At 43.5% G+C, this 22,697-nt stretch overlaps 1 protein-coding gene across 1 annotated transcript in view; it reads right to left on the bottom strand.

Annotated features, from left to right (window-relative positions):
- The window catches only part of LOC107107990 (neuroligin-1-like), a 260,939-nt gene that overhangs the window by 20,517 nt on the left and 217,725 nt on the right, over positions 1–22,697 (bottom strand). Inside the window, exon 2 of the mRNA XM_015408374.1 lies at positions 9,221–9,280. Within this exon, the coding sequence (XP_015263860.1) occupies positions 9,221–9,280 (60 nt within the window). The remainder of the gene's footprint in view (positions 1–9,220; positions 9,281–22,697) is intronic.

Here is a 22,697-nt window from a genome sequence, read left to right as displayed (position 1 = left end):
TGCAAGGCCATTTTATTTGCCAAGGCTGCTAATGGTATATAGGCTATAGGAATTTCATCAGGAGGCAAAGGTCATTTTGGGGGTTTGCTTTGTATCACACTGTCTTAAATTGTTATTTGTAAGCCACCTTGAGTCACAAGGAACAAACAAACAGATATAGATCTTATGTGTGCTAGTATATATGCATATTGTGTGTAATGTGCTGTGGTAGTTACCCACACTAGGATGAGGAAGCCTAGGTTCAAATTCCCTCTCAGTCATGAAGTCCTTGGGTAACACGAGGTCAGCCACTGTCTCTCAGCCTAATATGCCTCACAGGAGTGTTGTGAAGAAGGGAGAATCATCAATGCTACCCTGGGCTCCTTGGAAGAAGCAAAGATGTACTTGAGAATAGTAATTATGGCTTCCTCCACTTATCCGGGAACCCTAGGTCTGCCCGGAATCCTACAGTACAATCCTATGCAGAATTACTCAAATCTAAACCCATTAACTTTGAAGGACTTAAACTGGAGTGCCTCTTCATACAAGTGCTCTGCCTGCTATGTAGAGTGAGTTATGCATGTAGGCTCTTCACATCAACTCAAATTTACACGTGTAGTTTGGTGGGGAGAACTTGCAGCTATAATCCTGCTAACCCCAGTTAGATTAGTTGTACCTCCAGAGAACATCTGTAAAGGGTTTATGTACTGTATGAGGGGAAGGAGTTAATCCATGGTTCCTGCCACATGGCAGGAAAAATGACAGCAGAAGTGCGGCTAATCTGAGCCGCACCAAACTAGAGACGCCGCGGCGGGATCCCACGGATCCCCTGAGCCGCGGCGCCATTGCTCCCCGGCACGATCAGATGCTGGGGAGAAAGCGACAGTGGGAGGGGGAGGCTGGCGAACTGCGCATGCTCCCACATGTGCAGTTCAGCCAGGAGCTGGGGTTGCGCCGGCGAAAGGATGCGCCGGCGATCCCATGGCTGCAGTTGCCGCGGCCTTTCCGGATGAACCACCCAGGTAGGTGGTTCTTTTTTGGTGCGGGGTTTTGGGCGGGAGGGACGGATCGGTGACAGCCAGGCAACGCTTCCCAAATGTTGCCGTGGGATCGCGCCCATTTGCCACGCATCCGTTCCATCCCTCTCCCGGCCCAAATCCTCGTGTGTGACCGGGGCCCATATTATCTAAGCAACCAGTTATCTGCTGGTACAAAGTTTCTACATGTTTTTTTAACAAGACATATGCTATCCCAAATATGTAATCATTTACTGATTCTCCCCTCTCTAATAGATTGGGATTTATGAAATTCCTTAGAAAACATAGCCATGAAACCCTTTTGGTAGGCAAAAGAAATTGATGCAACTGCTTTGTACATTCATTTTTGTTTCAAAACTGTAGCACTAGAGATCATTAGCTTGCAATGTGCACTAGGTGCCTTTGGGTCTCCGGAAAAACAAAATGAAAAATGAGCTAATTAGGTCTGGCTCAGTGGTAGAGCCCCCAGGTTCCATTGCTGCACCTTGTTATTTGGATTGGGGAAAGTTGGATATGGGGGAAGTGACCAAAATAAAATAATATCAAAAGGGGGAGTTGGAAGAAATCTGGTACCCCTATTATGATTACAGCTGTTGTTGAAGGGTAGCTCAGCTGCAGCTAGGAACTGGGCTGAAAATATGAGTAATCTAGGGATACGGATTTTATTACAAAGCTGGATTTATGCTCCATGAAATTCAGTAAGCCATTTTAGTTAGTTTCTTTTCTGTCATATTATGATTTATTAGTCTGGGTGTCTCATTTCTTTTTTCTTAAGTCAGAAATTCTACTTTCAGGCGCATGTCAGCTGCTGAAGATGGCAGCCCCACCTCTTTTTCTCCACCATAACATCTAGTAAGTAACAACAGAGGCTACTAAGGCTGCATCCACATAGGCTGTGGGATATTATGCAATCATTATACTATAGCCATCATTCACGGCTGGATTATCTTTGTCCACTTGCAAATGACTGGTGGTGGTGGAAAGTCTGACTAATGATGATCCCATAGGGTTCAAGGCAAGAGATGTTCAGAGGTGGTCTGCCATTGCCTGTGTCTGCATAGCGAGCCTGGAATTCCTTGGTGATCTCCTAGCCAAGTACTACTTGGGCCAACCCTGCCTAGCTTCTGAGATCTGGCAAGATTGGGATAGACTGGCCTGTCCAGGTCAGAGCCAAATGACTACTATAGGACAATACCTAAGGGCCCATGGACTCAGCTGAAGTCGCATTCCCCAGCTTTCACAAGCAGCACCCAATGAAATGCTTTTATGGCCCAGATGCTGGGGTTTATCCTACCTCTTCACTCAGCTAAGCGTGGTGGCCTCCATCAGTGTAAGAGCCTTCCTCTAGAGGAAGAGACTCCTCCTTCTCCTGAGGGTGGTTCCTTGAGTCAGAGGACAGCTTCACAGTTTTCTGAATGGAATGGCAGGGCATGGTTGAGTAGGGAGAAAGACAAGAGAAAGACCAAGGTTTCCAGTGGCAGCGACACATCTTTGGAAATGTCTTGGGTGATGGTTATTAAGCAAAGATTTTAGGTAAACAAAAGGCTATCATCTATAGGGATAAGCTGATAGGTCCGGCCCGCTTGCATTTACGTTTGGTTCAATATGTTGTCCCTTACAACTTCTTACATTTACATGTTTTTTTATCCTGACCTGGGCAGCCCAGATAATGTTGTCAACCTCCAGGTGGGGCCTGGAGATCACCCAACAACAGAGATCAGTTCCCCTGTAGAAAAAGGCTGGACTTTTGGGGAGGGGAGGGGCCTCAGCAGGGTATAAGACCACAGTCTTATACCCTGCTGAGGCCCCTCCCCTCCCCAAACCCTGCCTTGCCATGGCTTCACCCCCAATTCTCCAGGAATTTCCCAATGTGGAGTTGGCAACACTAAGCCCAGGCTAGGCTGATGTCTTCAGATCTCAGAAATTAAGGAGGGTCGGCCCTGGCTAGTATCTGGATGGGAAACCACCAAGAAGTCCAGTGTTGCTATGCAGAGGCAGGCAACGGCAAATCACCTCTGCTAGTCACTTGCCTTGGAAAGCCTACAGGGTTGCCACAAGCTGCGACTTGATGGCACTTTCTACCACTACCGCATGGCCATTGTCATTAGTTTTGATTCACTTTGGATTTTTTGCTTTTTTTAAAAAAAAAATTACATTTTGATTAAAATTAAGAAATACGTTTATATGCCATTAATGCACAAATCATGTAGGTAATGTAAATACTTTAAAGGAAAAGATTTGCTCCAAGGAAACAGAAAAGGATACAAAATGAAAGACTCGCCACTTCTTCCTTTTTTCCACAAGGGAGGAGTGAAATTGAAACTGGGATATTCAAAACTGGACTTGCAAAAATTTACCTCATTCTTGTTTGTAAGTAGTATTAAAGCTCCTGACTTTTTTCTTCTCATTTGGGAATCAACTCAGTGGGGCTTCTGATGCTGAGAATCATTCTGCATGGGTGCCTTTTTAATATTAGTTAGGGTTTTAATTAAGTTTCTTTTTAAATTTTACATATATGTTTAAGATGCCATCTAACATCAGAATCTGTTGTTTTTTCTCTCTCAAAATGTGCAATTGCTGGAAGGTCATTTTCCTCTTCCTAGGAAGAGACATGGACCTAAACATTCCCATTTCCAGTCGTTTCTCCCATATGACAATGCACCAGAATGGTTTTGAAATACATTAACATTTGAACATGTATAATGCAAGATTGGGAGGTGATGCAGAAAATATGTGCAAACCACCAAAGCCTAATAGAACAAAGGACCCTCCATGGATGTTGGGGGTTGCCGTAACTTTGGCAGGTTTCAAAGAGATGCACAGCGGCAATTGGGAAAGCAGCTTGGTAATGCAATCAACTGGTTGTAATATCGGATGAAGTGCAGGTGGGTGGTGGGGCTGGTTTGCAAGTGGTTTTGCTGCATTCAGTTCAAACGCATCATTTCCTTTCCCAGACTTGGTGAGGGGGACAGGATGCTATTCTGCAGTCTTTCTGAATCATCAAGGAAGCTGCGGCGAATCCAGTACTGCTTATGATGTCACACTCTGACCCCAATTCCTGATGTGGCTTTGCAAACTTTTAAAATGAGTTTCTGGGATCCCTCTTATCCCATTTCCAAAGACAGTGATGATAAACAGATATACGCATCTGTGTGTGTGCATGTGCATTTTAAGTTTAAGCATGGATCTAGAAGAAGACTGACAGCTAAACCAACATTCATCAGTTTTGTGGTACCGTCATGTAAATTACAAAGCCAGGAGGAAGCCAGGTTCATACCTGCTGTGAGTCTATGTTTAAATGGTACATTTGTCTCCTCCTGTGTTGTACAGTGCTTGTGATAGTGATGCCTCAAGCACCAGTTAGTTGAGGTGTTATTAGTGTGGAATGTCACTGAACATTCCAAGTATTGTGGAGAGCTAATAGAATGTTGTCTGTCCAGTTTCTGTGAGGGAAGGGGAAATTGTCAAAGCTTGGGCTTAAAGCGTCATACTGCTTCCCTTACCTGAGGGAAACTTTGTAAATAGGAGGTAGGAAGGTAGGTAGGTAGGTAGGTAGGTAGGTAGGTAGGTAGGTAGGTAGGAAGGAAGGAAGGAAGGAAGGAAGGAAGGAAGGAAGGAAGGAAGGAAGGAAGGAAGGCGTGGAGAGTATACAACAGATTGAAAAACCACAATTAAAGGGAAAAGCAGGGCAGATAAGACAGGGAACAGAGACAATAATCTGATGCTGAGTTGCTCTAGTCTGAACCTACTGCTTGCACTGGACTTGAACTCCAGTACAGGGTTGCACTGAAAGGTAAGCTAATAAATGAGGGGTCCGAATTTCCTTTACCCTATCCAAGGGAAAGCTAAAAACACTTCCCAGCCCAGTCCATTAATATAAGCACAGATAGTTACTTGTGCATGTTTGTGATAAGCTAAATTTGGTGTGCAGACTGGATCAAGTCCCATCCAAACTCAGCATACAGCAGAAAGAAGTAGTAATGAAGTGGTAGAACACTGAGGTTGCAGAGGGGACTGTACCACTGCAGACTGCAGGTGAGGAGCTACCTTTCCCCCCAAAAAATTTTTTCCCTCACATTAAAAGCTGCCTAAAAATGGCAACCTGAGGGCCCAACTAGACATTACTTTTTTAAGTAAATGAGTCGGGTTTGGGTTCAGCTCCAAAATGGGGCAAGTAAGGGAGCATTTCAGGTTGGGAAAACATCATGGGGGAGAGACTGAAACCCCTTCCCATGTACTATGGTCCTGATTCACATTGATCCTCTGCAGCATTTTAAAAATTTGCTCCCTGAGGCGGCTGACTGGCTGCAGAGAAAGAAAGTTGGGTTGGGGGAACCCAGTCCTGATTTGTTTTTAAAAAAAGAAGTAACATCTAGTTTGAACCTAACAAACCATATTTTAACTTATTTAGGACCTTTCTGGATTCATTGATGTTGTATTTCCGGCGAGTTTTTCTCATGGAGAAGCATTAAAAAAATGTCCCCACATGCCATTCTGCCCCCCCAGCTTTCTACAACCTTATTCTGCTGCTTGAGTATACCAGGCCTCAGTATACACACAGGAGAACAGGATTGTAAGACCTGACCTAGCAACCAACAGATGACTAGTGGGAGAGGTGTAGAGACACAGGAGATGACCACCAGTGATGGCATGATGCCATTTCTGGGAAGACCTGGAAATAACATCACACCTCTCTAGACACTGCCAGAAATTCTGTGGTTTTACCATAGAGTTTCCAGCCATTCCTAGAGAGGAATTGCTTCCAGTTTTTCCCTGGAAGTGCCATCACATCATTGCCAACAGCAGTACTCCCAACAGCCACTGGAGTGCCGGCAAGCAATGCCCACTGGGGACGGGAGCTCTCCTGCCCCAGGGGGCATATGGCAACCCTGCTCTGTGGCACTGCAATCCTGAGACTCCTACTGGTAGCAGTAGGTTTAATGATACAGCTAGTTACCCTTCAAAAAATGGAACAGATTTAATCTAGCTAATTCCATACAAGCTCCTGGCACACTTGCTGATAGTTGCCATTCTGTCACTACGAAATGGAGCTAGATTTGAGCTGATACGTTTGAATGTGTTCTATTTTTTCTTTTCTTTTTTTAAGAGTGAAAGGTACTGATTAACTCGACAGATTTTTAGCTATTAGAGCCTGCCCTAGCAATTATGTGGCAAATTAGAAAAGCCACAAAGGTCTGCCATGTGAATAGCTGGGGTTTGAAGCTATTCCTCAAAATTGTCTGTAAGTAGCATAGGCTTTCCCAGTGACTAATTGAATAAAAACTGTGCTCGTAAGCCTCTAAGTATAGCATTCCGCAAATATTTTTTCATTAATTTCTGGTAATGGCTAAGGAGTACCAATGTTCAGAAAAGACCAGATGCTTACAGAGTTAAATGTCACTTTGTTCGCAAAAAAAGCTAGCAACGTATGACAGGACGGCTGTGGGTCAAACACACTCAACAACTTGGCAGCCGGTATGGTTAGAGGTCAGACTAGGATCTGGCCCACCTAGCTTCAAACCCGCATTGTGCCAGGAAGATCGCTGGGTGACCCTGGGCCAGTCACTCTCTCCGTCTAACTCACAGGGTCGTAAAAAGGGTAAAATGGAGATAGGGAGATCGAATCTGAGTTCCTTGAAGGAAGGGCAGGATAAAAATATACTCAGTAAATAGAATGTGAAGCATGTTTATGTGAACTCATTGAAGGCATGCCAAAGGAATTTCAGGATAAATACTGTTTGAGATGGGGCAGCTGGAGGAAATATAAAAATGATATCCTAAAATTAATTGTCCCTAATTTTAAAAAAAGGGATGTGGAATGGTATAGTATAGCCTGATCTTGTCAGACCTCAGAAGCTAAGCAGGGTTGGGTACTTGGATGGGAGACCACCAAGGAAGACTTTGCAGAGGAAGGCAATGGCAAACCACCTCTGCTCCTCACTTGCCTTGACAAATTTATGTGGTTGCCATAAATCAGCCATGACTTGACAACACTTTACACACACAAACACACAATCTAAAGACATGTTCAAAGATTAGGGGGAGGGGTTGAAGATACAATTGTTTGCAGTGTCATAAAGGCCAACCATGTGTCCAAGAAACCTGAACAGTCCATTGACATAAAGGCATTGTGGTAGGTGCATAAATAATAATAATTTTGGATAATTATTATTTATTTTCTCCCCTTTTCCCAGTGTATTTGCTTAGGTGAAATTACATGGACCTCAGATTGCACATTTGTGGAAGGGTTCCTGTTGTTGTTGTTGGGTTTTTTTTTAAGGGGAGTTAGGTGCATCTTTACTTTCACTTAAACTAAATTCAAGATAATTTTGGTGGGTTATGCTCAGGTGAACCATCTGCCGGAATCTCAAATGAAATTAGAAGAATTTTAATAAGATTAACGGAATTTCTCTCTGAAGGGATTTGCGCTTTTTTGTTTTTTATTTCTTTCATTCCTTTCATCATTATCGTTTTGAAATCTGTATTTTAGGGAAACTTTTTTTTTTTTGAAGATGTGATTCATGGCTCAGAACCTGCAGATCTGAAGGACTTACCTCTCTTGGTATGAATCTGGATGCCATCTTAGATCTGCCTAGTGTGGCTTCCTCCCTTTCCACTTGCCCATCCTCTGTCAGAAATTGGGCTTTGTTCTTATCTTTGGAATGGCTTCCCTGAGGCCTTGCAGCAAGTTCCAACGCTGTTTTCTTTTAAGAGAGCTTGTAAGACTTTTATTTTTCAAACAGTATTCCACTGAGGTTGAAGGCAATGAAGGTTCTTTTCCCCTTGTAGTAAGGGCTCTTGTTTCTATATGATGACATTGTTCTAGAGAGGTAGGCTTGCCAATTTCCAGGTGGGGAATTACAACTGATCTCCAAATTACACAGATCAGACTTCCTGGAGAAAATGGCAGCACTGGAAGAGAGACTCTGTGGTATGATACCCTGCTGAGGTCCATCCCCAAATCTCAATGAATTCTCCTACCCAGGACGGGCAACCCTTGTAGCAAGTGAACAGTGCTGTGCTGGGATTTTGTGAGTCACCTTTACATTGGTTAAGGGACAATTCTTACATACCTGATTATTTCTCACAGTTGCCTTTTGTCCATAGGGGAAAGACTGGGTATACATCTTTATACACAGGGCTTTTTTGTAGAAAAAGCCCAGCAGGAACTCATTAGAATAATAGACCACAGCCAACAGGAGAAACTCATTAGCCTATTAGGCCACACCCCTGACAGCACAGCTCATTAGCATATTAGGCCACACCCCCATGTTACCAGAAGTGTGGTTATCCAGCTACACCCTCCTTTTGCTTCTTATTCTGTTTACCTTGTTTGTTGTCAAAACCCAGGGCCTTTTTTTTAGCAGGAACTCCTTTGCATGTTAGGCCACACACCCCTAATGTAGCAAATCCTAATAAGTTTCTGCTGTTGGGTGTGGCCTATTATGCTAATGAGTTCCTGCTGGGTGTGGCCAACTCCGGAGCCAGCCGGAACTCCATTCCTGTGCGTTCCTGCCCAAAAATAGCCCTGTTTATACATTATAAATAAATAAACCAAATGCAACTCCATGTAGATATTTGCTACATGGAAAGGGGCAAGTGATTTTATTCCTTGTTGCCATTCTGTGAAGGTTAAGCAGTCTAGGGGATCGTTTTTTGGATCTGAAGATGAGGTAACCTCTCGCAGTCACCAAAAACCCAGTTGCTTGGAATACACATTTATACCAGCTTTTCCATTCCATCCTTATCAAACACAACATTTCCATAATTATTAAAAATGGAGATAAGTGGACGACAAATAAAAACAATGTATCATCTTTGTATTTGGTGAAATATAGAGAAACAGAGGTTAGGAAACATGCAAGAAAGTGTACAGAGAGACTGTTTCAAAAGCATGTTAGTTATTATGGACAAAATTCAGTCAAAAGTGGGATGCAACATATCGAGAGTTCGTTTCAAGGAAACAAAAGCAAAACACCCTCTCTTTTTAAAACACTGTTATCGTAGAACTTAACAACATTCTTTCTTTTTTTTAAGAAAAAATAAAATATGTAACAACAAGCAAGAAGACAAAACACATCAAAAATGGGAATTAAAAAGCAAATCTTCAAAAGAAGACAAGAAGTCAAAAAAAAAAGAGGGGGAGAAAAAAGATTTTTCAAGGGGTCCTTGTCATGCAAATCAGTTTGGCGGGAAAAAAATACCTTCATCCTCCGCACCTTCATTATCACCTAAATCATCTGTCTGTTTCTTTGTTAGGGGACCTAGGATTGAGAACGGAGAAAATGGAGGAAAAAGACAATTCAAGAATATACAAGACTGAGGAAAAATACAGTCAATATTAAACTTCCAAGGATGTTTTCAAGAAAAACACTTTTTTTTTGGGGGGGGTGAAGCATGAGTATTTATCTTTGTTCTTGAAAAAGGATTTTTTTTCCAGCAAAATGTACCCTTAGGGTTATGATTTCTTTTTCTTTACAAGCATCTAGCATAAAAGGCAAATCAACATCCTACACATTACATGAAGAATTCAAGCACTAGCTTCTATATTGCTTTTAAAAAACCTATACACATCATATAAAAAATCACTAAAGAGGACTTCAATGTGCTTAGTCTAGTAGCTCATTTTCTAAAATTTAAAGTAATAATTAAAAAAAAGTTTAGATTTTCATTTTGCTAAAGGATTTTTTTCTGATATTTTAAAAGAATCAGCCTTTTAATATCAGTTTCCTCACATGGGAAGACACTGTGAAATTAAAAACAAAAAAACAACCCTGACTTTTGCTAACCCATCCACATTAGCTAATGCTTGCCAATGGGCTGGATTTTGATTGGTTCATCCATTAGTTCATAATTTAAATACAGCCCTGAAGAGAAGACTCCTTTGAAGCATTTGACTACCTGCTGACATACATGTTAAAAAAAAAATAATAAGACGTTCCAAAATGGGATTAACACCCAGATATCAGAAGGGCTGTTTTCACAGAGTTGATTACACTCTCAGCAAGCAGAGACATTATCATACAATCAGTTCGTAAGACTTAATATCATTCCGTGCCCAGGATAGTTACCATTAACATGTGTTAGGAGATTAATTGTTCTTTACGGGAAGAAAATGGCTACGTCTGTCTCAAGCACATAGCACAGTCAGTAATTCTTAAAAAAAATACTGCAGAAGGAAAGTCAAAAGCCATCATCAAACCGCTTCTATATGCCATGTATTCTTCACACTTTAAAGCATAAACAAAAACCACTGAAACTCTGCATTGCATTTCTTTTCTCTTCCCCAGAACTAGCACATTTCCATGACACTCTGTTATCCACATGTGATACACACACACATCCTCCCCCTACTGAAATCAGTACAACCATGGAACTTTAAAGGGTTTTTTTTTTTTTAAGGCAGCCAAACACAGAGTTGAAAAGCACAAATGAAAGTTTGTCATGCATAAAGTAACAGAAACAGGAAACAGGGTTGGGGAAGATGAAAGTGCATGTCAGTACCTAGAGGATGGGTAGGCAAGAACCATGGTTAGTTCACAGCAGTGTTGCAACATTTGTATTTAAAAGCTCTACTTCCTTAGTGTGTGACTGTACACCAGTAAGCCAATATGAGATCTTAAATAAGGGGGAAAGAATACTACCTTTCCGAACAGTGAGCTATCCAGAAGTCGGCGTACTAGCCTTACAACAGGCATTTAAGACGTGTAACCAATCCACACACAAAAATGCAAATAAATTACCTTCAAGTCTCCTGGAGTCTCAAAGCTGAGAATATGGCAGAGACCAATGGTCCTCTCTGCTCATCATGGTAGCTCATAACAGATCTGTTCTTTGCTGCACTTTAGCGCCCCTATTGGCTGGATGGTGGTATTTCAGCTAGCAGCAAATTAAAAACAACAACACAGAAGTCTACTTGACCTTGGCTTGATTCCTTGGTCTGAGCTCCCTTCAAACTGCCAATCCCCTCTTACCTGCTTGACTATTCGCCTCCTTTCCAGTTGAATTACCAGCCTGCTTCCAGATCATCAGCCCTGATTATACACTACAATGAATCCAGCAGGAGCATTGTTTCCAGACCAATCTTAAACAGATTACACACTCACACATTACATATCATGTACTAACATCAACAATCACTAGTTGTTGTTGAAACATTTTTAAAATTTGTCTTATCACTGTCAATTTCTAATCCATCCTACTTGTTTTACATTCGAGGCAGGTCAAATTCAAGAAGCACCAAAGGAAAAAGATGTTCAAAATTGAACATATACCAGAAAGCTAAAGTACTAAGAAATGGAACTATAGTACTTCGCATGAGCCAACCTCACACTGAATCAGACCATCAAGGTCAAAATTGTCTACTCTGTTGAGCAGTGGCTCTCCAGAGTCTCAGGCAGATGTCTTTTTGTAGAGGTCTTTCACATCACCTATTATGTGAGGTTTTTAACTGGAGATGCCAGGGATTGAACCTGGGACCTTCTGTATATGAAGCCACTGAGCCACAGCCCCCCACCCCAACTTCCAATAAAGATGCTTATGCTCCAACTGTGCCAGATCATTGGCCAAAAGGAAGCTGCAGAAGGGGCGGGGGGCTGGATAACTGTACCGCAGAGCAAGAAAAGGGCAGTTTTCTTTTTTTATACATGAGAGATCCAGCCATATAACCCTCCTGTTGTGAGGATACTGCATTTCCCAGTGCTCAGACTATAGCATGTTGCTTCAGGGTCCCATGGGACCTCTCATAGTTCTGCAGGGCCGTGAAAACGGAGCTTTTCCGGCAGGCATTCCGGTAGGAGCTGCCCTGATTAGCTAGGCCCTGAGCCAATGTATGTCTAGCTGAAGCTATTTAAAGTGGTTGCACCGCTGAATGAGTTTAAATGGACTTTATTATATTATGCCGCCATCAATATAGCAGTGTTTTTAAATTGTTTATTATGTATTGTTATACTAAAATGTATATTGTTTTATTTTTTTTATGTAAGCCGCCCTGAGCCTGCCTTGGCGGGGAGGGCGGGGTAAAAGTTAAATAAATAAATAAATAAATAAAATATATGGTCCTCCCTCCACCCCTCAAAAGTTTACTTGCCATTTTTGCTATTTGTAGAGCTTCTGTTCTTTTCACAGCTGCATGACTACGGGGGAGGGCGGGATATAAATTTAATAATAAATAAAATAAATAAAATCTCATAGGTAAAGTTTTTCCCTCTCTGTATTTTCATTCCAGCCCAATCTCATCAGATCTAAGAAGTTAAGCAGGGTCAGTCCGGGTTAGTACTTGGATGGGAAACCACCAAGAAAGTCCAGGATAGATACACAGAGGCAGGCAATAGGAATCTGCCTTTGAACATCTCTTGCTTTGAAACTCTATGGGGGTTGCCATAAATTGGCTGAAACTTGATAGCACCAAAAAACCCAAACAAACTAAGAAAGTCTGTACTAGTTGAATTTATGCCCTTTCTATAGCTGCTCGAGGAGTCGGGGGGGGGAATACACACTTGTATAGGTTGTTATAAGAGGACACCAATAAAATAAGGGGAAATATGCTTGGTTCAGTGTGGTCAGTACAACACTGTTGGAAATGCTACAGGCTACATCCAGATAGTCTATGCTCATGGGGGTGCCACAAAGTTGGGGGTGGGGGGTGGAAACAAACTGCTGATGTCGTTCATGATGTGACAGGTTACAACTTCCTGTTAGACTCTTTGGTCATACTTCTGGGATAAGGGCAGGATGCTGTTAATAACAGGACAAGAAATGAATAATCAGTATATGCTTCTTACCACTGGAGTAGAGCTAGGATCTAAATGTACATCAAACAGTTGAAATACGGCTTGTAAAACCAGGGAATAGTCAGTGCACTGGTACATACAACTAAATATTAGGGAGATAAAAGAAATAATAGCCTCCATGAAAAATGAATTCAGTTGTGTTTTTTCTTCTTTTTAAAAAATTCCTGGAACTGGCATTGGCTGAATGCACCTCCCAGCTTTCTTTATAGGATCGTCAATTGCCTGGAGGGAAAAAAATGTCAAGTCCCTTTAATAAAGGCTTAATAGGATGTTCTTTACCAAGTGATGTTATCTACCTCTGTATCAATGAAAAGCTTTTATGTCCATTTCTAAATATTAAAGGGACTGGACATTTGCCTTCAGATCTTTGGGCAACCCCGTTTCTCATTTTTTTTAAAGGAGTTTTGAGGAAACTTAAAGACGAACATTACAATCCCATGAATAACTTTCCTGGGAATAAAGCCCACTCCATAGAGATCAGCAGGACTCCATGTACATCTCCTTGGGACTGAAGCGTATGTTTTCATAAACTACGGCTAAGGTTGCCAACTCCATGTTGGGAAATTTCTAGAGGTTTGTGGGGCAGAGTCCGGGGAGGGAAGGAAGCTCAGCAGGGTACAATGCCATGGGTTCCACCCTCCAGAGCAGCTATTTTACCCAGAGGAACTGATCTGCGTCATCTAGAGACCAGCTGTAATGCCATGAAGTCTCCAGGCCCCACCTGGATGTTGGCAACCCTGCTACGGTTAAGTGCGCGGACTCTAATCTGGGAGAACTGGGTTTGATTCCCCACTCCTCCACTTGCACCTGGCTGGATTGCCTTGGGCAACCCATAGTTCTGGCAGTTTCTGTCAAGAGCTCTCTCAGCCCCACCTACCTCACAGGGTGTCTGTTGTGGGGAGGGGAAGGGAAAAAGAGTTTGTAAGCCGCTCTGAGACACCTTTGGGTAGTGAAGGGTGGAATATAAATCCAATCTCTTCTTCTTCTTCTTTACCCGAGTGGATTCTACTAGTCTTTGAATTCTATAAGTCTTTAGAGAGTAACACAAGGCTCCTTTATCAAATCTGCTCAGCAACAATTCCATGGAACGTAGCCCATGCACTGAACTTTACTCACTGGTCATGCTAATCCTTTTCAAAAGAAAAGTAGGAAGTGGTTGTGCCAGCCGCTCCCCTCCAAAGGGATCTTCTGCAATTTCTTACAATGTAAATACTATATTATGCACCAATATACTAAAAAAATGGGTTAGATAATAAATAAAACAAAGACTTTGAGACTCCATAGACCCAGAAGTTATATATTTTTTTCCCAAGTGACCCTGCAGGGTCCCAATCTTCCATCATGGTATACTCATTACTCTCATTAGTGCTAATTGGAAGCTAGAACTACATGTCATGGATTGCCACAGTGCATGCCGCCTCTCGGCAAGACAATGGATAGCCTTGTTACAGAGACAAGAGGACCACTGTATATGAATGGGAAACACCTAATGAACTCTGAACTCCTCTCGTTTCATTGCATTTGGTCTACCGCTACCAAAGCCATAACTCTACCTTCTAAAAAAAACCACCACCCTCTTTAAAGTAACCAATGTCAGAAAGAATGACATGTCACATTTGAAGCTCTCATTATTTGACAGTGGAGCCCGAAGGAAATGTGTTTAACAGCCTCAATCAAATGGCCAAAGAAGCAGTAATACGGATGGGTTTTAATTATTTCAGAGCACATAATTAGTTTCCATCTAACGTCATAGCAAAGCCATATTTTTTTAGAATTATTTTACAAGGAATGGAAGTCTGGTTTGACGTACGTGGCTGGACAGATACAGAAATGCTAAAATGTACCTGTGCTGGTGGAAAGCACCATCGAGTCACAATGGATGTATGGAGACTCCTCATGGGGTTTTCAAGGCAAGAGACTTCAGAGTTGGTTTGCCACTGCCTCTGTTTGTGCCTCTGCATAGTGAACCTGGAATTCCCTGGTGCTCTCCCATCCAAATACTAATCAGGGCTGGCCCTACTTAGCTTCCAAGAACTGGCAAAAGTGGGTTAGCCTAGGCCATCCAAGTCAGTGCCTAAAATGTGTTCAATATTTTCTAATGCAGGGGTGTCAAACATGCGGCCCGGGGGCCAGATCAGACCCCCAGAGGGCTTCTATCAGGCCTGCATTAGAACTGGCTGTCTTCTGCTGCTTCTTCCAGTTCTGCTCCTGATGTGTCATCGTAGGTTTGCAGCTTACAGATACACACCTGAACAGCATACTCAAGATTGCAACACTACAGACATTTTGATGTAGTAATTCATAGCAAGAGGTGTCAGTTATGAGACACTGTTAAATAAACAAAGTATTGCAAGAGTGCTGATGTTTTAAGCATGTTTCTATTTTATGTAAAAAAACCCCACCTTTGTGTTTGTGTCCTTTATAAAGTTTATATCTCTGCTACCTGGCATTATATTTTATGACACACATGGCCTGGCCCAACAAGGTCTCATTTATGTCAGATCCGGCCCTCATAACAAATGAGTTCAACACCCCTGTTCTGATGTCATTTGCTTCACACTAGAGTAGTCAAACAGGAGCTGTTCTAATCCAGGCTTCTCCCTGACGCTCAGAGCTGTCCGTTCCTATCATGAATGCAAAAAGTAAACGAGCATTTACAACAAACTGCATAGCTCTTACCCTTTCAGTAAGTCCAATAGCTCAGATATGCATTCAGACCCAGAGAACCAAGGAATGGCCGGGGGAAAACAATGAAAAGGGGGAAGATTGCCAATAGGAGATATTTTTTAATTGCTTGGCCCTATTTTTTTTTATCTGAAAATCTCCAGGTGAGCTTTCTTATTTACTTCATTTATACTCAACTTTTCTCCCAAATGTTATTTTCTACATATTACATGCACAACAACCCGATAGGGTAGGCTAGGCTGAGTGTGGGTGTGACTGGCACAAGGACACCCAGCAAGTTTCCGTGGCAGAGTGAGGACTCAACCCTGGGATCTAACACTCTAACCACGCCATAACGCCGGCTCTCAATCTGGTCCATCCTTTACCTGGTTTTCTGTGCAAACTGAGCCCTTTATTTCTTTACTTCTTTATTTTTCACAACATACTTTTAATGTAAAATGTATGCATTTTTCAATGTTGTTGTTTGTGCAGCAGCATTATATATCTGCTCTAAGTACATACACAATATGGTTTGGATCCTAACCTCCCTCTCCCCTTCTGCTATATACTTCTACTCATGGAAGAGAGGACAATATTTCCCAATTCTCCACATACACAAGTCCCCCACACACACACTTTGACCCTCAGGGTGTTCTTGGGGATCCAGCGACCCACAGGGGAACAATTTGGGGGATTAAAGAAGAATACTGTTTCTACAAGCCTAACCCTATTGCATTGTTTATCGAATGTCCCATATACTGATTGTATTAATTCACTCTGCACAATCTCCCTTGAGTCCAAGTGAGAAAGGTGGACTATAAATAATGTAAATAAATAAATACCATGTCGGGAGGGGGAGGCACTAAAGTTGCTGTTTATGCTGCACACTGCAGGGCATTGGAATGGATGACCCTGGAGGTCCCTTCCAACTCTATGATTCTATGACTCTATGACTCTATGCATCATCTATATACAATTAGCCACCCATGGCCCCCATCTGCAGATAGCTAAATCTGTGGACTGGGGCCACACAGAGGCTAAGCAGATACTTCTGCACACTTGGGGGACTCCTCAGGCTTGCAGAAAAATCTGAAATGGGTTTAAATCCTCCTGAAAGTAAAACCGCATTCTCTGTGCAAGCACAGAGAACACACTTACCTCTGGCAGTTGGAGAAGGCCGGGAGCTGCACTGAGTCCAGCAGTGGCAGCAAAGCCCAAGAGCCTTGCTGAGCCCGATGGCAGGTGTGCAGTCTGGGAGCCTCATGGGGCATGCTGCCAGCAGCAATGCAATATGAGCCCTGCAGGGCTCTCGGTAGCTGTGCCAGGGAGCCATGCTGGGTCTACTAGTGGCAGTGCAGCCTGGGAGCCCAGTGGGGTATACCGCTGGCAGCAGCAAAACCCCTGGGTCGCACTGGGCCCAACGTGAAAGTGGCTGGGGGGACGTCTCTGCTGGCTTGCTTGGAGCAGCTCCAGGTGAACCAGCACAGCCCTGCCCCCCCAGCTCTCCAGTGAACTACAGAGATCGGGGGGTGGGTGGGGGAGACTGTGCTGGCTCAACTGGATTTGTTCCAGGAGAGACGCAGAAAGTGGTGGCAGGGGGGAGTCTCTGCTGGCTCATTAGGAAAGCTGTCGGGTAGCCTAGGGATGTCAGGTAGACTGGGGCTCCAGCCTGGGCTTGGCGAGAGAGTAGGGAGTGGAGATGGGATTCCCCCCACAAGTCTCACTGCCCCCCACTTGTGATATGTATATATAATGATGATTTATTATTATACAAATCATAAAGACACACATTTCAACTCCCCCCAAAAAGCACAAAGAAACAGGAATTAGCATTTTAAGATATCATGGGAAAAGCAAAAGCGAAATGTGAATGTTCAGGTTGACAGCAGGGATAAAAAAATTATCAACCTTCATCTGTATTCCGTATTGATGTAACGTGCAGTGAAATGAACTCAAATGTGACTTGGATCGTATACCCGGCATCCCACAGTTGCCAACAGAGCTTATATCCAGATGACAGGATATAAACATGTTGATTCAGTCGTAACTCCCAGGAAGTCCTACAGCTTTAACACACAGAGCTAACTTCACTAGCCATGCCATGCACATATGGGCCAGCTTCTCCAAGCATGTAACGTAATTCCATTTTCTATTCATTATACTACCCTTCAGTGAACAAACAGCATATTTACACACCGTGGACTTAGAACTGTTTTAACTATCAGTCCCTCTCGACAAAGTGCGCTGGAAACTACAGTTGGAAGAGTGGGGTTAGGGATCTCTAAGAGAGAATTCCCAGCATGCTCCCCGAAACACAGTTGTGTAGATCTCTACTAACAGATTTGATGGCACGTGATTATTATATCATTATGCATATAAGATTGCTTTACTGATATACAAATAACATTGTCCTGACCTGGATAGCCCAGGCTAGCCTGATCTCATCAGATCTTGGAAGCTAAGCTGGGTCAGACCTGGTTAGTATTTGGATGGGAGACCCACCAAGGAAGTCCAAGATTGCTACGCAGAGGCAGGCAAGGGCAAACCACCTCTGAATGTCTCTTGAAAACCCCATGGGTTTGCCACAAGTCAGCTATGACTTTTTTCTCATTAACATTTTATTGGTAGGATTAAAACAATAAAACAAATATAACAATAAAAATATACATAAAGGTCATAAGAACAGTTATACATTCAAACCAACACACTAATTACAAAAAAGTAAGCTTTAAAGAATGATACATTCTTCAATAAATCTTTGAACAAAGTAACTTATTTTAGCCTCAATTTGTAATTGATGCCTGTACTGTTTGATGCTTTAGATACAACCAAGTGTCTTCTGCCCTCAAGAATATCTACTTGATGGCACTTTCCCACAAATAACATTTAAAATGCACAATGCATTTTACAGGTAAAAATCAGCACAAACCGAAGACTCGTGGAGTCTGTTTGACAAAGGAGAAACAGATGAAAATGTGGGTTTTTTCCACATCAAACCAAACTTATTAGATTTGAGAGCATAACCTAATTAAACACCCCTCCATCAGAAACTTTCCCCCAGTCTTTCAATCATGTATACAGAGCTGCTATTTAGCTTAAGAAAAGACGACCGTAATCCTGGGACATACATGCTTCTGTCTCCATTGTCACAGAAGCTTTCCTTCACAGAAAGTGCAGTCACAAAAGGAGCTGCAAGCCGCAGCACTTTACCCCGTGTAGCTTATTTACAAGGCATGACCCAGCTATATCCTGTGGCCCAAGCATCTTTCTACATGGCTTCGAAATTAACCTACAAGAAATCCTAAATAATGGATCTCTTATCTCGTGTCTAGTTCTATCCAGAGGGAGATTCTCAGCCACTCGGAAATGTCGACTTTTCTCCCCAATGAGGAACAAAAATTGCTCACAACTAGGGCTCCCAGCCCCCAGGTGGGAGCGGGGAATCCCCTGATTTTACGGGCTCCAGACCGCCACTGGATGGTGGGGGGAAGCCCTGCCCCCAATACCCAACACCCAGCGCAACATCCCTGGCACGATGATGTCACACAGAAGTGATGTCATCACAGCAGGGATGCCATGCAGCAACGTTCTAGTATTTTAGGCAAAACTCTATGGTAACCAGAGAGTTTTGCCCAAAATACCAGAATGTTGCCGTGTGGCATCCCTGGCATGATGATATCCAGGGGTCATTTCGTGGAAAAAGAGCTAGGGGAACTCATTAGCATAACTCATTAGCATATGCCACACCCCCTGACATCAGGGGCCTGGCGGTGGACCTGCAAGGCCAGCAGGAGTGCGAGGAAGCCCCGCCAAGGCCCACCCTGACCCCAGGCAGGCAGGGGTGGGGAGAGGCGGGGAGGAAGCAACTTACCCTCCCTCTTCTCCTGCCTCCTCCTGGCTGAATGAGGGCTGGAAGCGGGGCGGCCGGAAGCAAGGGGCGGGGCTTCGTCGTGTGCCCCGCCCCCTGCACCTCACCCGGGGGAACTGTGTTCCCCCGCGTTCCCCCCCCCGAAATGACCTCTGATGATATCACTTCCGTGTGACATCATCACACTGGTGACATTGCCCCAACCCCCACTCCCAGAGAGCTCCCTCAAACCCCCTGCCATCAAGATAAGGGGACTTGGCAACCCTGCTTACAACCTCATTCTCCCCTCCTCCATTTTAGCCTCACAACAACCCTGTGAGGCAGGCTGGGTTGAGACTGCCTAACCCAAGGCCATCCAGCGAGCTTCCATGGTAGACTACGGATTCAAACCCGGTGAGATGATATCTCACACTGGAGGAATAATCTCTCTGTTAAATAAAAGCTTAATATTCCCATTGTTCGCTATCTCTCGAAGCTCCCATGATCAGGGATTGCTATAGCTGAAATCAAAACTCATGTGCTATATTGCTCAAACAAGCAGACGATTTGCATGGCAGGAAGGGGGGGGGGGGAAAGAAAAGAAGTCTGCACTATCCTAGAAACTGAACAGTTAATGGACGGTACTGAAATATCTGGAATAGCTTGAGGACCGAAATGCTAAAATGAGCGCCAGCACTGAGCACAGGTGGTAAACTCCTTAGACAGCGTTAAAACTGCACGTGTATTTAGCTCTCCCAAGCTACTACCTTTCCCTCCCACTTGCGTGAGCACTCCAACCCATAATTAGAGTTAATTAAGCTAATTGCTGACTGTGACAGAATTAGTTCACTAAGCTTTGCCCCACCCCGAAATATCTTTTTTCTCCTCAACCAGCAATAGAAGAATGAGCCGTAAAGAACGGGGCCGTATTCTCAGAAGCTTTCAAATGCCAAGAGAGAAGCTAAGGATTTAGGTAATGTGGGGGAAAAGCACGGGTTCAGCTGCTTGGCAGAGTAGGAGCAAGAGTTGAACAGGAAACCAGCAGAAGGTACTTGAGTGACTTGGGCATCCACTGCTTGTGCTTTCGCTGTCAGGTCCAGTAGGGTCACGATCTCTCCTGCAGTGAGAGGTGCATTTCATCTTGCGTTTGTGCCCTTTGCTATGCAGGAAATGAGTAGCGGGGCTATAGCCAGGCGATAGGAAATATGCTTCGCAAGCAGAAGTCCCCAGGCTCAATCCCAGCATGTCCAGTTAAAAGGATCTGCTAATGGGTGTGAAATACCTCTACCCAGGGCTTTTTTTGTAGAAAAGGCCCAGCAGGAACTCATTAGCATAATAGGCCACACCCAACAGCAGACACTCAGCAGCATATTAGGCCACGCCCTTGATAGCACAGCACATTAGCATATTAGGCCGCACCCCCATGTTACCAGAAGTGTGGTCATCCAGCCACACACCCCTTTTGCTTCTTATTCTGTTTACCTTGTTTGTTGTCAAAACCCAGGGCTTTTTTGTAGCAGGAACTCCTTTGCATGTTAGGCCACACCCGCCTAATGTAGCCAATCCTAATGAGTTTCTGCTGTTGGGTGTGGCCTATTATGCTAATGGGTTCCTGCTGGGTGTGGCCAATTCAGGAGCCAGCCGGAACTCTGTTCCTGTGCGTTCCTGCCCAAAAATAGCCCTGCCTCTACCTGAGATCCTGGAGAGCTGCTGCCAGTCAGAGTAGGCAATACTGACCCTGATAGACAAACAGTCTGACTCAGTATAAGGCAGCTTCATGTGTTCATGTGTGTCCTTTGCACGTGACCCCAAGCAATGGGTGTAAACTTCCTCTCTCCCTCATGGAAGCACTCTCAAGTCTTAAATAGTTGCATGAACTTCAGTGGGTGCAGCTTTGTCATCCCTCTATCTTTTTAGGCCTGTTTATTTAGACCATTTATGTGCGGCCTTTTCAGGGTCCTGTTCATGGTGGCTTAGAATGAAAAAAAAACACAGTATTAAAACACGGGCCACTAAACATAAACAGTGTTTATATAATCCCTAGAACAGAAGGAAACCATTTAAAAGCTGATAAAATAAAATATCTACGTAATTAAAAGCCAGGGTTAAAAGATGTGTTTTGGCCTGGCACCTAAATGTAAGTAAATTAGGCACCAGGTGAGCCTCAAGGGGGGGGGTATTCCAAAGGGGAGGTGCCACCACCAAAAATACCCTGTCTCTAGTCACCACCATCTGCCTCATCTCTGAAGGCAGGGACTCAGAGAATAGAGTTTGAGACACAGATCTTAGCTGGCAGACTGGATAGTACAGGAGGAGACAGTCTGTTAGGTATGCTGGCCCCAAGCCATTTGGTACCTTAAAGGTAAGAACCAGCAACCTGAATTGTGCCTGGGAACAGCTGGGTAACCAGTATGACTTTTTCAGAAGTATGTACCCTACAGCAGTGGATCCAAACCCGGGGGGCAGGGACCCCCATGGGAAGGGAGCATGGAGTTACTGCAAGCAGTCCGCAAATTCATATATGCCCTAAGCATTGTCATTGGGATCTTTTTGTTATTATTTATTTTCTCAATCAACAGATAGAATAGTAGTTACTATGATGAGTTACTATGATAATCCTCAACATGTTTGGATGTTCAAAGGGGGTCCCTCACACTGGGGGGGGGAGGAAGGTCGGAAACCGCTGCCCTAGAGCACGCACCAGACTCCACTATGAAGTGCAGGAGTTCCCCGGCACAAGGGTAGCTATTGGAAATGTCCCCTAACGCCATTCTTAAAACTAATTTGCACATTTTTTAAAAAAAAGTTAAAAACCGAAAAGCGTCTTAGAGCATCAGCAAGACACAAAATACATTTCCTAAATAGACATTTGCTTTCCTGAGATGTTTTCAATACAAGTACAACGTTTCTTTTGGAAGAATGGCTGGATTGTTTAGCCTGTTGCATTTCACAGGGACAGACAGATACTTAAAGCTTTTGCAGTGAGCGGAGCTTAAAAGGAAATCAAGCAGTGCGGGGCTTTGTGAATGCGGAGACAAAGCAAGGACAGAGAGTCCGAGACCTTTCCCTACAGCTGCACTCCCTTGCTAGGTTCAAAGCGCACGCTGATTTCTCCCAGTAGAAATTTTCATTCTCCCACAGTGACTATTGAACAATTGATTATTTAAAAAAAACCACAGCCCTGTGAAGACAGGATTGAAACAAAATACCTCTGCAGCCTCTCACGTTGAAGTGTACGGATTTTTTTTTTTCCCTAAAGGGAACTTTTAAGAGCAAAATGTCAAATCAGCCTTTATTTCCAGCTCATTAGGAGAGAGTTGACAGCCTTGGAACAACGCTAACTTTTCTTTTACTTTTTATCTAGTGGAAATGTGTGGA

The sequence above is a fragment of the Gekko japonicus genome, unplaced genomic scaffold, assembly GCF_001447785.1.
Source record: "Gekko japonicus isolate JY-2015 unplaced genomic scaffold, Gekko_japonicus_V1.1 scaffold607, whole genome shotgun sequence".
NCBI classification, from domain to species: domain Eukaryota; kingdom Metazoa; phylum Chordata; class Lepidosauria; order Squamata; family Gekkonidae; genus Gekko; species Gekko japonicus.
The sequence above is the reverse complement of the archived record's forward strand: the minus strand, read 5'-3'. Positions and strand labels throughout refer to the sequence as shown.